This window comes from Oryctolagus cuniculus, chromosome 13 (genome assembly GCF_964237555.1).
Source record: "Oryctolagus cuniculus chromosome 13, mOryCun1.1, whole genome shotgun sequence".
NCBI lineage: Eukaryota > Metazoa > Chordata > Mammalia > Lagomorpha > Leporidae > Oryctolagus > Oryctolagus cuniculus.
In genome coordinates this window covers 104668449-104682774 of record NC_091444.1, presented here as the reverse complement: position 1 = coordinate 104682774, position 14326 = coordinate 104668449, and the positions used below count along the sequence as shown (strand labels likewise).

Here is a 14326-nt window from a genome sequence, read left to right as displayed (position 1 = left end):
TCTGTAACCCTGCCTTTCAAATAAATAAATAAATCTTTGTTGTTGTCGTTTTGAAGAATACTTGAGCTTCTCTTCAGTTACTGCTTGGCCTTGCCTTTGTTTGTAGACAGTGTCATTGCAGTGGGTTTTTTTGTTTTTAATGGTGTAGTAGGTTTTTTTTTTTTTTTAAAGATTTATTTATTTTATTTGCAAGTCAGTTACACAGAGAGAGAAGGAGAGGCGGCGGCGGGGGGGGGGGGGGTGTTCACTCCCCAAATGGCTGCAATGGCTGGAGCTGCACCAATCTGAAGCCAGGAGCTTCCTCCAGGTCTCCCACGTGGATGCAGGGGCCCAAGGACTTGGTCCATCTTCCACTGCTGTCCCAGGCCACAGCAGAGAGCTGGATCGGAAGTGGAGCAGCTGGGCCTCAAATCGGCGCCCATATGGGATGCCGGTACCACAGGTGGCGGCTTAACCTGCCAAGCCCCAGCCCCAGCCCCAGCCCCAGCCCATTTTTTTTTTTTTTTTAAAGAATTGTGGTAAGGATCTTCTCTCGTGGGCTGCTGCCTGGAGCAGTTCCGAGTCGCCTGTGGACAGGATGTCAGCACACACAGCGGGTTTTCCAGCGTGTATCTCACGGAGCGCCGTGGGCAGCATTTCTTATTTCTCAGCCCTTGTTTCTCCTTTGTGCTGATGTTCTCAATACAGAATACTGTATCGCATCAGAAGATGGTAGTGCATAAACACTCACTGGTATCTGCTAGAAATTATCAGGAAGCTAAAGAAAAAATGCAAATGCTACTGAAGCGGTGTTCATTCAGTTTGTTTGCTTCCCCCGGGGGAACGTGCAGACTGACTTTTAAAGGTACGGTTCTGTCCGTCGCAGCTCTGGGTCTTCCGACCGGCCCTCAACCCCTCTGGGCCCCGGTTTCCTCTTCCACAACACTGGGATAACAGCACTTACCTCCCAGAGTCCTTGCTAGATTAAACAGTGGCTGTGAAATGCTGGGACGGTCACTGGCTCACTGTAAATACCAATATATCCAACATGCCATCAGCGGTAGTAATGGTAGTAATATTCTTCTTATTGGACATCATCATGGTGAAATTTTTTAAAAACTGAAACTATTCAACACTATTCTTGATTTCACTTGTGACCTGCGCTTTATCTGAAAATTCAAGTCATGATGTCTTAACTGTCAGTGTAACAGAGAGACTTACATACTCTTCTGAGCAATAAAAGACACCTCTCACACCAACATGTATTGTGTGGTACTGATTAAGATCTTAAACCCCTTTTTGTCATTGAGCCTTCTTCTTAAAAATAAGCCTAACGCCCACAAAAGCTCACCTGAATGCAAATTTTTCTGGCAATAATTTTTAGGGAATATTGTTGGCGTATTTTCTCCACCCAGTATCTTTGGGCATATATGAAATGTCAGAGAGCCATGCCAATGCGTCTTACTACACGTTATGTTCTCTACAGAAATCTGAATGAGAAGCAGTAACATTAAGCCAGCAAATGCAGAGGGTGGCCGCAGTCCTCCTTGCCGATAAAAATCCTGTTTGTGGGGGCCGGAACTGTGGCGTAGTGGGCTAAGCCTCGGCCCCGGCTGCTCCAATCCGATCCAGCTCCCTGCTATTGCACCAGGGAAATCAGCAGAAGACGGCCCAAGTCCTTGGGTCTCTGCACCCACGTGGGAGACTTGGAAGAAGCTCCTAGCTCCTGGCTTTGGTCTGGCCCAGCCCTGGCCTTCGTGGACATTTGGGGAGTGAACCAGCAAATGAAGATTTCCTCTCCCTCTGTCTCTCCCTCTCTCTGTAATCCTGCCTTTCAAACAAATAAAATAAATCTTGAAAACATTAATGATCGTTAAACTCATAGATCAAGGAAATATTTTAGACACAGAAACTGGCATCTTGATGACAGCAAGGTTTCTCACGAAGTCCTTGTTGCTAAGGTAGAGAGAAACATGATGGATCCACGGGCTCATTCGGGTAACTGGAAGACAGAAGAGCGCTTCTGTCCGCTTGGGAGAGGTGTCTGGTAGCTTACCGAAGTGCACAGTGCTTGCCCTTTCAGTGACGTGCAGAGATATAGAAGGCATACTTACCAGATTTGCAAGTGATACGAAGCTGGGAAGAATGGCTAATCCAGTGTATGAAATATTCATGATTCACAGCTATCTCCACAGGATAATATTGAGTTGAGATAAAAAAAGAATCAACTGGGGCCGGTGCTGTGGCACAGTGGGTTAATCTTCTGCCTGCAGCACCAGCATCCCATACAGGCGCTGGTTCTAGTCCCGGCTGCTCCTCTTCTGATCCAGCTCTCTGCTGTGGCCTGGGACAGCAGTAGAAGATGACCCAAGTCCTTGGGCCCCTGCACCCACACGGGAGACCCAGAGAAGGCTCCTGGCTTCGGATTGGCGCAGCTCCGGCCATTGCGGCCATCTGGGGAGTGAGCCAGTGGATGGAAGACCTCTCTCTCTGTCTCTGCCTCTCTCTGTAACTCTGTCTTCCAAATAAATAAATCTTTTTAAAAAATGAATCAACTACAGAGAATAAGATATCCACCTTACCCATAATGCATATAGGAATTTCGATGTGAGGCCACAGTGGAACATGGATGTCAAAATGCTGGTGGACACTTGGCCAGCATGGACAAGCAAAAGACGTAACAGTTTCCTGGGTTGCCTAGACCCTGTGTGGAGTTCACCACAGGGGAAGAGGAAATAATTGGAGATGTTAAAGAACATCAGTAAAAAGGGTGATAAAAACCACTAGTAAAACCCAGAAAACTGAACTGCGGCTTCTTCACGCCACTTTTGTACCTCAAGTCCCAGCTCACCGCTCACGACAGGAAGTGGCTCTCCACCCGTGTCCTATGGGCCTCTCTCCTTAGGACTTTCAGTACCATCTCACTTTGCGGCTGATCAACACTGCAACGCCTGTGTCTCAGCTCCCGGGGAGGACCAAGGCTCCGATGAGCCGTCAGAGCCTCACCGTGTTGCAGAGCTGCAGGGAGCTGGTGTGGGGCTGCGCGCTGTGCCCAGCTCCATCGCTGGGGAGACTGGGTCAGCACCAGTGCCCGTGGACGGCTGAGCATCCTGTGTTGTGCTCATAACGCGTGCTTCGCATGCGCGTAGGACTCGCGGTGTTGGCTGAGACGGTGAACTGTCACTCTAACAGAAAGGGGTATTCTGACGCCACATCCGGATGCCTTTTCTGCTGCTTCTCATCATTCATCTTAGTCCTTCAGAGTAGAACCAAGGACTTGGTGCTGTCACTGCACCCATCCCCACCCCCACAGATAAACTAAGGCCAACACAGGACAGAGGCCTGGCTAATGTTTGCCAAGCGACTAACGATTGTTTCCATCCTTTTTTTTTCTTCTTTTTTTTGACAGGCAGAGTGGACAGTGAGAGAGACAGAGAGAAAGGTCTTCCTTTGCTGTTGGTTCACCCTCCAATGGCGCGCTATGGCCAGCGCACCGCGCTGATCCGAAGCCAGGAGCCAGGTGCTTCTCCTGGTCTCTCATGCGGGTGCAGGGCCCAAGCACTTGGGCCATCCTCCACTGCACTCCCTGGCCACAGCAGAGAGCTGGCCTGGAAGAGGGGCAACCAGGACAGAATCCGGTGCCCCAACCGGGACTAGAACCCAGTGTGCCGGCGCCACAGGCAGAGGATTAGCCCAGTGAGCCGTGGCGCTGGCCCATCCTTTTTTTTTTTTTTTTAAATGACCAGCTGTAGTAAATCTTTGTGATTTACCACTGAACAAGGCAGTTATCAAACAAAACATCTTATGTACAAATTCAGTGTTCTATAAGAAGTCTAATGCACAGTGTAGAGCCGAGGAGGAACGGGGTCCCCTGTGGTATATGGGGATTTCAAACCAGAGGTCTCTGTAGCATCAGTAACTTGGACACCTCTCAGGAACTCTGCAAATGTACCACAGCTTACTTCACACTCCCCTTTCCAATCTCTACTAGACTTCGAGAAGCTAACAGAAATACAGTCTAGGGGCCGGCGCTGTGGCTTAGCAGGTAAAGCTGCCACCTGCACAGCCAGCATCCCATATGGGCACCAGTTCGAGTCCCGGCTGCTCCTCTTCCAATCCAGCTCTCTGCTATGACCTGGGAAAGCAGTAGAAGATGGCCCAAGTCCTTGGGCCCCTGCACCCACGTGGGAGACCCGGAAGCTCCTGGCTCCTGGCTCCAGATTGGTGCAGCTCCGGCTGTTGCAGCCATCTGGGGAGTGAACCGACCGATGGAAGTTTGCTCTTTTTCTCTCTGCCTCTCTGTAACCCTGCCTTTCAAATAAATTAATTAATTAAAAAAATGCAATCTAGTTACTACTCTGGATAAAACCAGACACTCACAGAGTTTTAAAGCTGAAGGAGTTTCCACTTGTTGAAGACAGTATACACCCTAAGCAAATATTACCTTAAAAAAGGGGCGGGGTCAGTGCTGTGGCGCAGAGGGTTAAAGCCCGGGCCTACAGCACTGGCATCCCGTATGGTTTCCTGGCTGATCCACTTGCGATTCAGCTCTCTGCTATGGCCTGGGAAAGCAGTGGAAGATGGCCCAAGTGCTTGTGTCCCTGTACCCACGTGGGAGACCCAGAGGAAGTTCCTGGCTCCTGGCTTCAGATTGGCACAGCTCCAGCCATTGTGGCCATTTGGGGAGTGAACCAGCAGATGGAAGACCTCTTTCTCTCTCTCTCTTCCTCTCTATCTGTCTCTACCTGTCTCTGTAATTTTTTCAAATAAATAAAATAAATCTTCAAAAAAAAAGTTGAACATTTCATCTGAAAAGGACCATGGAGATTATCCATTTGCTTTACAGATGAGAATAAAGTGAACATTCATTCAAGATCCCAATAAAACTGGGCTGCAGAGCCAGATTCTCAGCCCAGTGCTCATTCAATGGTTTAACCTGAGGGAGCATCTCTGAGCTCAGTGCTTCAGAAAGTAGATAAAAACATGAAACGCGTCTGTAAAGCTGAGGGTCTTCTTTTCCCCCTTGCATTCTCAGAAGTGAAAGATAAGTGATTTCCAGTCCTAGGAGGAAGGGGGCTGCCTCCACTGGTCACCTCCCGTCTCCCCGAGGATTTAGGCAAGCTCCGTTCTGAGAAGCATACACACGCACAGTGGCATGTCCACTTTCCGAGAGGCGAGAAACAAGGGGTCCCAACAGCTACGTAAAATCTGACTTGACAGGCCAGCGCCGCGGCTCACTAGGCTAACCTTCCGCCTTGCGGCGCCAGCACACCGGGTTCTAGTCCCGGTCGGGGCACCGGATTCTGTCCCGGTTGCCCCTCTTCCAGGCCAGCTCCCTGCTGTGGCCCGGGAGTGTAGTGGAGGATGGCCCAAGTGCTTGGGCCCTGCACCCCATGGGAGACCAGGATAAGTACCTGGCTCCTGGCTTCGGATCAGCGCAGTGCACCGGACGCAGCACACCAGCCGCGGTGGCCATTGGAGGTTGAACCACTGGCAAAAGGAAGACCTTTCTCTCTGTCTCTCTAACTCTGCCTGTCAAAAAAAAAAAAATTGACTTGGCTACATTTTTGTGACCCCCCCCCCCCCATGTCTCCCTCCATCCTTCCATCCACCATGGTCTCTGAGAAAGGCCTCAGCTCAGAAGTGGTCTGCTCCATCCACCTTGTTCCACCCATCAGTGGCAGCGAGGTGAGGCTCAGAGGCAAATGCGAATTCACGTTTGGCACTAACCACTTTGGGGGGAAAGAAATACTTCCCCCTTTCGAGAAGGAACGCCAGTGTGGTCTGAAAGACAACGCGGAGGGGTGGCCACTGTGGCACAGCAGGTTAAGCCACTGCCTGGGGACACCCCCTTCCACACTGGAGTGCCTGGTTTGAGTCCCAGCTACTCCACACTTGGGGCCTTGGGAGGCAGCAGGTGATGGCCCCGGGACGTGGGTCCCTGCCACCCACGTGAGCGACCCGGATGGAGTTCTCAGGGCTTAACCTTGGTCTTTTGGTTAGGGACATCCGGGGAGTGAGCCAGCAGATGGAAGATCACACTCTCTCTGTCACTATGCCTTTCAAATAAATTAAAAAAAATTTTTTTAAGACAACACCGGGGCCAGCGCTGTGGTGTAGCACCACCTGCAGTGCCGGCATCCCAAATGGGCAATGGTTCTAGTCCTGGCTGCTCCACTTCCAATCCATCTCTCTGCTGTAGCCTGGGAGGGCAGTAGAAGATGGCCCAAATCTTGGGCCCCTGCACCCACGTGGGAGACCGGGAAGAAGCTCCTGGCTCCTGGCTTCGGATGGGTGCAGCTCGGGCCAATGCAGCCATCTGGGGAAGTGAGCCAGCGGATGTAGGATCTCTCTCTGCAACTCTGCCTTTCAAATAAGTAAATATATTTTTTTTTAAAGACAACACCGACTTCCTGACCCCAAACACCAGGCACCCTAACACAGGGTCACACAACTGAGAGGAGCCCACAATGCCAAGCGCCTCCGCCAGCCCTGCGACACGGGTGCGGCGGCGGCCAGGGCCAGCCCGGCCTCACCCACCCACCTACCTAGCGGGCTGGGGAGGCTCCTTGAGGTCCCTGGGGATGAGGTTATAGATGCTCTCCGAGGAGCACGCGGAATCCATGGCCACCGAGCGCCGCCTCCGCCGTCCTCACCCCACCGGCATCTCCGTCCCGCTCGTCACCGCTTCCCCTCGGCTCTCTGGCTCCCCGGCCTGCTCCCGAGGACCCCCAGGTCACAGCTCCCCGCGCCCCCCGCGTCCCAGCGGTCCCCTCCTCGCCCTGCCCTGCCGGATGGCGGCGCGTGGTTGACGACCGGTTGCCGTGGAAACGGTTGCTAGGCGACGGCAGAGCGGAAAGGCGGCGCTCCGAGCCGGGTTGCCCGCTTCACCTCTTCCGGCTACGCCTTCCCCCGCCTGGGGCGCTTACTCGGAACCCGCTGTTGACCCGTGCCTTTGAGGCCAACGGGATGAACACGGTATCTTATAGAAGCTTCCGTTCTTTTCCATCTCCACAGAGATGGAGTGCGGACGCGCACCCACTGTGCAGGCGTCACGCTATAAGGCTCTCGTGCGCAGGCGCCAACCGCGACGGGGCGGGGCGCGGGCGGAGCGAGCGGGGACGCCGCGCCGTCGTCGGCCAATGAAGAGCGTCGGACGCCACGGGGGAGGAGCCCGTGCGGCCTGGGGAGGGGAGTCACGTGGCCGGCGGCCGCGCAGGCGCAGAGGCCACCGCGCGGGGGCGCGCCAGGGGCCGGGGTCTGAGGTGCGGGGCTCCGGATCCCGAGGCGGCGCTTGCGACTGTTGGGGACTCGCCTTGCCTTTAGCCGTTCCCTCTCCCCCGCCTGCTCAGGGTGATTTTCTTGGTGAGTTACTGGAGGAGGAAGAGGACAAAGGCTGGGGCCGCGTCCGCCCCCGTCGCATGGCTGTCCCCTCCGTCTGTCCGCTGTTCGGTTGTAACCGCGGTCCTCGGTCCGGCCTCGCTGTCCCTGCGGTTCCGACCCGGTCTGCCCGGAGCCCCCACGCACCGGAGGCTCCCGCGCACCGCTCCCCCAGCCCCCGCCCTGACCCGTGCACCTGCTGTTTCTAGAAGGAGAGCGAACCCCGGTTCCCCAGGGCCTCACGCCTTGGTGCCCGTTTCGGGGCGACCTTTTTGGAAAGTTTGCTTCCTGAGAAGCGGTTTGTTGCCGTTTTCCCCCCCCTGAACCGTTGACTCTGCCGTAAACCTGTTTGTGCCTACGTGGAGCTGCTGAGACAGGTGGACAAGCCCTTACCCCGAGCCTCCGAAAGACGTTGGGGTGGCCCCTGGGGGCGGTGATGGGCTGAGCGCACATGGAGGAAGATTGGGAGAGCTGTTTCCATGCATGCTAACGTTTTTGAACTAAGGGTCGCGCCATCAGCCATGTGCGTGGTAAGGGACCAATGCAATTTTCTAATTAGCAAGGATACTTGGGGATTATTTGTGTTAATTGGTTTTTGGAAGAGCTGGCCAGGGCAAGGCAAAGTTAATGAGCTGACCCTGGCTGAGCTTGATTTTTCGGGGATTACTGAAATAGCGTTATCTTTTACCGATACCAGTATATGTATTTGTGGCTTTAAAACTGCTAGGTGGAGTTGGCTTAGGGCCTCCTCCTCGCTGCGGTGTGTCTCGTTGGACAGTCATGACGGGGCCGCTGAATCAGGTTTTTCTCTGACAACGTTGACCTGCGGTTCCGCTTGCCTTTTGATAGTTTGTGTAGGCAGGTGGCATTTCTGATTTTTATAATTCCCTAGAATGGTGGTGCTCTCCCAGGGAGTCCGTGTTGGTGCGTATCTCCAGGGGTCAGCAGACTTTCTGTGGAGGGTTACACAGGCATCCTCTGCTGCTTTTCCAGGTGCACGAGCAGGGAGCTGGATAGGAAGTGGAGCAGCCGGGACTCAAACCGGTGCCCATGTGGGATGCTGGCCCTGCAGGCGGCGGCCTTACCCACTACACCACAGCACTGGCCCTTCATGAATTTTTTAAATTGTCAAAGTTATGCATTGTGAACTCAAAAAATAAGACACCCTAATGTTACATGCAAAAGCCTCCCATATGGGTGGTGAATCAGGCTGTTATATGCAGTGCCCCCAAAGCAGTGGGTACTGAAGTGAGGCCCCAGAATACACTCAGCAAAATAAATCGCTAATAGGGTTCACATGTACAGTGGTCGCAGGTCCTTTGTTTCCTTGAGCGAAAGGATTCACCTAGCGCCGGCGCCTTGGCTCACTAGGCTAATCCTCCGCCTAGCGGCGCCGGCACACCGGGTTCTAGTCCTGGTCGGGGCGCCGGATTCTGTTCCGGTTGCCCCTCTTCCAGGCCAGCTCTCTGCTGTGGCCAGGGAGTGCAGTGGAGGATGGCCCAAGTGCTTGGGCCCTGCACCCCATGGAGACCAGGAGAAGTGCCTGGCTCCTGGCTCCTGTCTTCGGATCAGCGCGGTGCACCGGCTGCAGCACGCCAGCCGTGGCGGCCATTGGAGGGTGAACCAACGGCAAAGGAAGACCTTTCTCTCTGTCTCTCTCTCTCACTGTCCACTCTGCCTGTCAAAAAAAAAAAAAAAAAAAAGGATTCACCTAGCAAAGTGATTGCTGCATAGGTTCTTAGCCCATTATGGTGGAGCGACAGTGATTCGTGTTATAATGTATATTTTTAAAAAACATTTATTTATTTGAAAGAGTTACAGAACGAGAGGCAGAGATACAGAGAGAGGTCTTCCATCTGGTAGTTCACTCATCAATTGGCTGCAGTGGCCAGAGCTGTGCCAGTCCGGAGCCAGGAGCTTTCTCTGGGTCTCCTATGTTGGTGCAGGGGCCCGAGGACCTGGACCATCTTCTACTGCTTTCCAGGGCCATAGCAGAGAGCTGGATTGGAAGTGGAGCAGCCGGGACTCGAACTGGCGCCCTCATGGGATGCTGACACTGCAGGTGGTGGCTTTACCCACTGCACCACAGTGCCGGCCCGATAACGTATATTAACATGGGTCTGCAGCCACCATGCTATGAAGTTCTTAATCATTTCTCTCACATTTTAGGCCCCCAAGTGTGGCAGGTGCTTTGTTTGGCCTTTCACAGTAGGTGCTACCTGCAAATCGGGGAATCCAGACGCTCATTCCATAGCTTCAGCCCACTGATTTTTTTTTCCTCTTCTTGTGTAAATCATTAAAATTTCAGGTGTCATCTGGTCAGTGTTTGGATATGCTATCTTTTATTGATCAGTGGCACGGAGTGCATCAGAGCTGTTTAGTAAATCCCTTCTGTGATGAAACGCTGGGGGAGAAACCCAGGATCTTAGCAGATTTGGAGAAATGCACCTGCGAATGCCCCTTTGAGCTTTCAGGTGGTTTGCCTCCACACCCGATGCCGTGTGCAGTTATGGTGAACTTGACATCTCTTCATTGCAGACTCTGCTTTTTGCAAGGATCGGCCCTGCCTCAGATTCAGCAGACTGAAGCAGCTCGTGCGGCTGGAGTTTTCGAGTCAGCGGGAGTGAAGCACCGCGCACAGAAGCTGCCGCCACAGGAGGGAATGAATCGCTCCTCTCCACGTTTCTGATTCTACTTGTAAGTGAAATCCATAGTTAGGGTGCCACGGGTTACATGTTTACTTGTGAAGGAGAGTGCAAGCCACTACTACAATTGAAAGTGCTTGGAACAGAGACAGACCTTTTAATATCAAATATAGGGCGGAGAACAGGAAAAGCCCCCATGGCGTGGCTGTGAAGTTACTCCCGCCAAGCTGGCGAGCGCCGAAGCATTTATTAAACTGTGTCGTCCATGGCTAATGCTTGACTGGTCTGGTACAGGTGCTTGTCTTCATGGAGGGTCTATCTCTAAAGACAGGACCTTGGGGCCGGCACTGTGGCATAGTGGGCTAAGCCTCTGCCTGAGGTGCCAGCATCCTATATGGGCACCAGTTCAAGTTCTGGCTGCTCTTCTTCTGATCCAGCTCTCTGCTATGGCCTGGGAAAGCAGTAGAAGATGGCCCAAGTGCTTGACCCCTGCACCCACATAGGAGACCCAGAGAAAGCTCCTGGCCCTGGACTGGCACAGCTCTGGCCATTTGGAGAATGAGCCAGTGGATGGAAGATTCTCTCTCTCTCTCTCCCCCTCCATCCCCCTCCCTCCCTCCCCCTTTCCCTCTTTCCCTGTAACTCTGCCTCTCAAATAAACAAGCAAATCTTTAAAAGATAAATAAATAAAGACAGGACGGTAATCAGCCTGAGGAGTTGCAGAACTGCTTTGGGTACTGGAATAAGTTTTCCCCTCTGCATTGGAAATGTTCTTGAGTTTCCTGACTGTCTGACCAGGGTCTGGGAGCTGAGTGAAGCCCCTCACTCGTGGTGTTTTAGTACCAGAGTCCCAAGCAGCAGGCTGCATAGGTAAGGCCAAAGATGGGGAGCCGTTGACCTCAGGGCTGGTTATTGATATTGGCAGAAAATGACACCTTTCGCTCCGAGTCTTTTCAAGACCTTTGGCGTGAATAATGTGTGAGCCTGCCCTTTGCAAGTGTGCGTGTGAAAGACACGTAAGAACGCAAATGCCATTCCCCTGTCCTGTGGTTCAGAGTGTTATTTCAGCATTTTATAAACAAAGATTCCTCCATTCTAGTTACCTGTTGTGCGCTCTGCAAGAAGTTTATGCGAAATGTGATGTTCTGTCAGCATGTCACGTAACTAAAGACAAGTTATGTATCAGGAATATTGTTCCGCTTTTGTGACCTGCAAGCAAATGGTACTCCAGTCCCAAATATTCTTCATATGTCACAAACCAATAAGCAGTTTTCATTACAACATCTTATCAAAGGAAAAGGAATAATAATTGGATTTAGTATGTTTTTTAAAAAGCATCCATGATACAGCATTTTCTGAATAAGGTTTCTATTGTTTGTAGTTCCTTTTTTTTTTAAAGTCTTAATTTTACAGTCTCTTGAGATTTGAGGAGACACTATTTCAAAGGATAACATGCAACATCTGATAATTTGAGCTGAGACAGTCTTTCTTATTTTTTTAAAAGATTATTTATGTGAAAAACAGAGTTACAGAGAGGCAGAGAGAGAGAGAGGGTGATCTTCCATCCGCTGATTCCCTCCCCAGCAGGCCACAACGGCCAGAGCTGATCTGAAGCCAGGAGCCAGGAGCTTCCTCCAGGCCTCCCACGCAGGTGCAGGGGCCCAGGACCTGGGACATCCTCCACTACTTTCCCAGGTCACAGCAGAGAGCTGATCGGAAGTAGAGCAGACAGGACTTGAACCGGCGCCCATATAGGATGCTGGCACTGCAGACTGGGGCTTTAACCCACTGTGCCACCGCGCCGGCCCTGAGATAGTGTTTCAAATGTGTCTGTACATTTGGAAGATTCCAGAAGTTCATGTATCGTGACCCTGGCTGTATTCATTCCTGATGTGATTTTAGCAGTGTGGAAGTGAGTAACCAGATGTCTTTTTCTGTTTGTTTCTATGTCTTGCAAAGGGCTAACGCCAGTTCTGGGTTGGCGTGTGCGGAAGCGGGGAGGATGCTTCCCTTCACCCGGTGCCGCTGTCTGAAGCACATAGCACGGGCGTGCTTGTCTGCTGTGCAAGTCAGAATGGGGAAACACGCACGCCTGTGTCTTCCAAGAGCCCTGGGACTTGCAGAATTTGGGAAGTCATGGCATTCCACACACACTCTCATTGGAAACAAAAATATTGTCCTGATGGGGCCTCCGGGTGCCGGGAAGACAACCGTGGGCAGAATCCTCGGGCAGAAGCTCGGGTGCTGTGTCATAGACGTGGATGACGACGTCCTGGAGAAAACCTGGAACATGAGTGTGTCCGAGAAGCTGCGGGACGTGGGTAGTGAGCGGTTTCTAGAAGAGGAAGGGAAGGCTGTGTTGAGCCTGTCCGCGTGTGGAAGTGTGATTTCGCTGACGGGCTCCACTCCCATGCATGACGCCAGCATGTGGCATCTGAAGGAGAACGGGATAGTTGTGTACCTGGATGTGCCTCTCCTGGATATAATTGGCCGTCTGAAGCGAATGAAGGTAGACAGGATTGTGGGTCAGAGTTGCGGAGCACCTATGAAAGACTTGCTTCAGCTGAGACGGCAGTACTACAAGAAGTGGTTCGACACCCGCGTGTTTTGTGAAAGCGGGGCGTCCCCAGAGGAGGTAGCCGACAAAGTGCTGCGCGCAGTCCAACGGTACCAAGACGTGGACTCGGAAACCTTCGTTTCAACGAGGCACGTGGGCCCCAGAGACGGGGAGCGCAAGGTGCCGGCGAAATTCTTCAGTGAGGCCGTGGTTGAGGGCCTGGCGTCTGACGGCGGACTCTTCGTGCCCGAGAAGGGGCTCCCAACAGTGAGCTGCGGGGAGTGGAAGAGCTTGGTAGGCGCAAGCTACGTGGAGAGAGCCCAGATCCTCCTGGAGAGGTGTATCCATCCCGCAGACATCCCCGCCGCCAGGCTGGGGGAGATGATCGAGGCCGCCTACGGGGAAAACTTTGCCTGCTCGAAAATCGCCCCCGTCAGGCACCTGTCGGGCAACCAGTTCATCCTGGAGCTGTTCCACGGGCCGACCGGCTCCTTCAAGGACCTGTCTCTGCAGCTCATGCCGCAGCTTTTTGCCCACTGTATCCCGCCCAGCTGCAACTACATGATACTGGTGGCCACGTCCGGAGACACGGGGAGCGCAGTCTTAAATGGCTTTAGTCGGCTTAGTAAGAATGACCAACAGAGAATAGGCGTGGTCACCTTTTTCCCCGAGAATGGGGTCAGTGATTTTCAAAAAGCACAAATCGTTGGCAGCCAGCGGGAAAACGGGTGGGCGGCGGGCGTCCAGGCGGATTTTGATTTTTGCCAGACGGCCATCAAAAGCATGTTTAACGATTCCGACTTCACTGGCTTTCTCACCGTGGAATACGGGACCACCTTGAGCTCAGCGAATTCCATAAACTGGGGCCGACTGCTCCCCCAGGTCGTTTACCACGCCTCCGCGTACCTGGATCTCGTAAGCCAAGGGTTTATTACTTTCGGAAGCCCGGTCGATGTGTGCATCCCCACGGGCAATTTTGGTAACATGCTGGCAGCGGTCTATGCCAAAATGATGGGGCTCCCTATCCGGAAGTTCATCTGCGCCTCCAACCAGAACCACGTTCTGACCGATTTCATCAGAACCGGACACTACGACCTGCGGGAGAGGAAGCTGGCGCCGACCTTCTCTCCATCGATAGACATCCTCAAGTCCTCGAACCTGGAGCGCCACCTGCACTTGATGGCTAACAAGGACGGGCCGCTGATGGCCAAGCTGTTCCGTCAGCTGGAGGACCAGCATCACTTCCGGATAGAAAGGGTGCTGGTGGAGAAGCTCCAGCAGGACCTGGTGGCCGACTGGTGCTCCGAGGGGGAGTGCCTGGCAGCCATCAGCTCCACCTATGACGCTTCCGGCTACATCCTGGACCCGCACACCGCCGTCGCAAAGGTGGTCGCCGACAGGCTGCAGGACAAAACTTGCCCGGTGATCATCTCGTCCACAGCCCACTACTCCAAGTTCGCACCTGCTGTCATGCAGGCTTTGAAGATCCGAGAGCTCAGCCAGACGTCGTCAAGCCAGCTGCACTTGCTGGGTTCGTACAACGCGTTACCCCCACCGCATGAGGCCCTGCTAGCCAGGACGAAGCAGCAGCAGCAGATGGACTACCAGGTCTGTGCCGCCGACGTGGATGTCCTCAAGAGCCACGTGGAGAAGAGAATCCAGAAGCAATTCGTGTGAAAGTTTTCTGAATAGAACAGAAATTGGTGCCACCCTCCCCCGCCCCAGGGATAAGCGTGCAATAATAAATCTCAAAAGTTGTTTTGAA

The 14326-nt window shown here is 53.0% G+C and overlaps 2 protein-coding genes across 7 annotated transcripts in view; one reads left to right on the top strand and one right to left on the bottom strand.

Annotated features, from left to right (window-relative positions):
• Positions 1-9056, bottom strand: part of ENKUR (enkurin, TRPC channel interacting protein) — a 24231-nt gene extending 15175 nt beyond the window's left edge. The window contains exons 1-2 of one of the 3 annotated variants that reach the window (XM_070056119.1): positions 6528-7078; positions 2562-2683 (exon numbers count right to left, since the gene is read on the bottom strand). In XM_070056119.1, coding sequence (XP_069912220.1) covers positions 2562-2572 — 11 coding nt within the window. In that variant the 5' untranslated portion in view covers positions 2573-2683; positions 6528-7078. Of the gene's footprint in view, positions 1-2561; positions 2684-6527 lie in introns of all 3 variants that reach the window. The other 2 variants (XM_051820998.2, XM_002717304.5) reach the window with 2 other exon arrangements.
• On the top strand, positions 6853-14326 carry THNSL1 (threonine synthase like 1). 4 transcript variants are annotated; one of them, XM_051820969.2, is made up of 3 exons: positions 6853-6957; positions 9898-10056; positions 11964-14326. In XM_051820969.2, exon 3 carries the CDS (start codon positions 12007-12009, stop codon positions 14236-14238), a length of 2232 nt encoding a protein of 743 aa, XP_051676929.1. In that variant the 5' UTR covers positions 6853-6957; positions 9898-10056; positions 11964-12006; the 3' UTR covers positions 14239-14326. The 4 variants fall into 4 exon arrangements, with proteins under 4 accessions (XP_051676929.1, XP_008266201.1, XP_017203115.1 ...); XM_008267979.4 differs by lacking the exon at positions 6853-6957 and adding an exon at positions 7204-7344; XM_017347626.3 differs by lacking the exon at positions 6853-6957 and adding an exon at positions 7609-7736.

Excerpts from the sequence above, each read along its gene's own strand:
- THNSL1 (XM_051820969.2), top strand. The coding sequence starts at position 12,007 with ATGCTTCCCTTCACCCGGTGCCGCTGTCTGAAGCACATAGCACGGGCG.